This window comes from Sinocyclocheilus anshuiensis, unplaced genomic scaffold (assembly GCF_001515605.1).
Source record: "Sinocyclocheilus anshuiensis isolate Anshui unplaced genomic scaffold, SAMN03320099.WGS_v1.1 scaffold762, whole genome shotgun sequence".
Classification (NCBI taxonomy): domain Eukaryota; kingdom Metazoa; phylum Chordata; class Actinopteri; order Cypriniformes; family Cyprinidae; genus Sinocyclocheilus; species Sinocyclocheilus anshuiensis.
The window spans coordinates 711,073-713,083 of NW_015542390.1; the positions used below are offsets into that span (position 1 = coordinate 711,073).

The 2,011-nt window shown below is 45.1% G+C and overlaps 1 protein-coding gene across 1 annotated transcript; it reads left to right on the forward strand.

Annotated features, from left to right (window-relative positions):
- Window positions 1–67: 67 nt before the first annotated feature.
- Window positions 68–1,656, forward strand: LOC107692772 (protein phosphatase 1 regulatory subunit 3G-like). Its single transcript, XM_016491947.1, has one exon. It carries the CDS (start codon window positions 298–300, stop codon window positions 1,036–1,038), a length of 741 nt encoding a protein of 246 aa, XP_016347433.1. The 5' UTR covers window positions 68–297; the 3' UTR covers window positions 1,039–1,656.
- Window positions 1,657–2,011: the final 355 nt, after the last annotated feature.

The window sequence follows — 2,011 nt, forward strand, 5'->3', positions numbered from 1 at the left end:
GCCTGGATCTAAAAATCCTCCTGACCTTGTGGAAACGTCTCTTTATAGAAACTTTATAGAGTTACTCTTTCCTGCAGAAGCTGAATAAGTTCCGCGTGTATAGAGGCGCATGTTGACATCTGTCTCTGTCTGACGCACTGAATTCACTTCATTTATCTGCCTCGTGTACAGCAGCGGTGGGCGTAACCAGCATGCAGCTGATTACTAGGCAAACCACCAATATAGCACCGCGCATATATGCTCCTGTGCGACTGTTATTAGCTCATAAGACCGCGCCTCTGGAGTGATTCTCCTGGAATGACACATTCCGTCATTGGAGATTACAAACCTGGAATGATGGACGTAATGGACGAGGAGCAGACGGAGAACGGACTGGACTCCGATGATGATCTTCGATCCGAGGAGATACCCGAGTACCTGAAAGACAGGAGAAGAGCCAAGTCCTTACCTGCGTATCCAGAGCAGGTGAATCTGTACCACCAGAACTGCAGGAAACGCGTGAAGTTCGCGGACGCGCTCGGCTTGAATCTGGCGAGCGTCAAGCACTTCAGCACCAGCGAAGATCCTCAGATTCCAGCCAAAGTCTTCACCAGGCTGAAGAGCTTCCCTCTCCACAAGGACCGGGAGTTCATGGATGACTTGTGCGTGAACATCAAGTCCTCTCTGGCTCTGGACTACCTGGTCCCGGCGTTCAAGACGCCCGTGGACTCCGGTGACTTGGAGTCGCGGCTCACGCGCTGCCGCGTCGCGCTGGAAAGCGTCACGGTCACGCAGTCAGATGTCCGTGGGATCATACGGGCGATGGGTGGGAGAGAGGTCGGGGTCCGGTATACTTTCAACGACTGGCTGTCGTTCGTGGACGCGCAAGCCAACCCCGTGCCCACAGAGCACAAGACGCGCGGAGAGCGCTTCTCCTTCACCATGTACACGCCTCCTCTCTTAGGTCCGAGCGCTGCTGTGCATTTCGCCGTGTACATGAGGGACGGTAACTCTGAGTTCTGGGACAACAACGATGGGATGAACTATTCCCTGAAGTAGCCTACCACAGCTCGTCATCCAGCCAGACGCGATATGCAGTGATGCGCTTTTACGCAAGGATTCATTACGCGTTTCACCGCGCTCTGTTACGTGCTCTCGGAGAGGTTATATACAGTGGACTGACATGTCCTAGTATTAAAGTCTGCTTTAGAGAAATAGTTTTACAAAAATGAAAAGTACCAAAATTCCTTCATCATGTTGTTCCAAACCCGTGTGATGGTGTTTCTTTTGTGGAAAGATATTTTGCAGAATGTCCAAGCTGCTCATAGAAAGTGGATGAGGGCTGTTGAGCCCCAAAAACACCATAAAAGTGCCATAAATGTGGTCCATATGTCCAGTGTGTTATGTTCTAAAATTCTAATGTCACCTACTTTTGTGTAAGAAACAAACTCATATTTAAGTTATCATTTGCTAAAACTCGTCTTCTGCAGTCATGCCACATTTTAATTGAAGCTTGTTTCTGTCATGGTGGGGGGAAAAAAGGTAATTAGCCTACGACTTTAAAAAAAACCCTCAGAATTGCGAGATATAAGCGTGCAGTTCTAAGAAGAAAAGTCAATTGTGAGATAAAAGTCGCAATTTCGTTTTTTGTTTCATTCCGTGAAAAAATGAAAAAAAGAAAAAAGAAAATCCCCCTCAGAATTGCGAGATATAAACGTGCAGTTCTAAGAAGAAAAGTCAATTGTGAGATAAAAGTCGCAATTTCGTTTTTTGTTTCATTCCGTGAAAAAATGAAAAAAAGAAAAAAGAAAATTCACATGGGGGGAAATTCAGAATTGCAAGATGTAGGCTAAACTCACAATTGCGAGAAAAAAAAAAATCTGATTTCTGAGTTTACATCTTGCAGTTATAACTTTTTTTTTTGAGAGAGAGAGAGAAAATTTCAGATTTGTGAGATAAGTCACAATTACCTTTTTATTCATTTTTATTATTTTTTTTAATGCTGTAGCGGAACCAAACATATATTCCATAC

Excerpts from the sequence above, each read along its gene's own strand:
- LOC107692772 (XM_016491947.1), top strand. The coding sequence starts at position 298 with ATGACACATTCCGTCATTGGAGATTACAAACCTGGAATGATGGACGTA.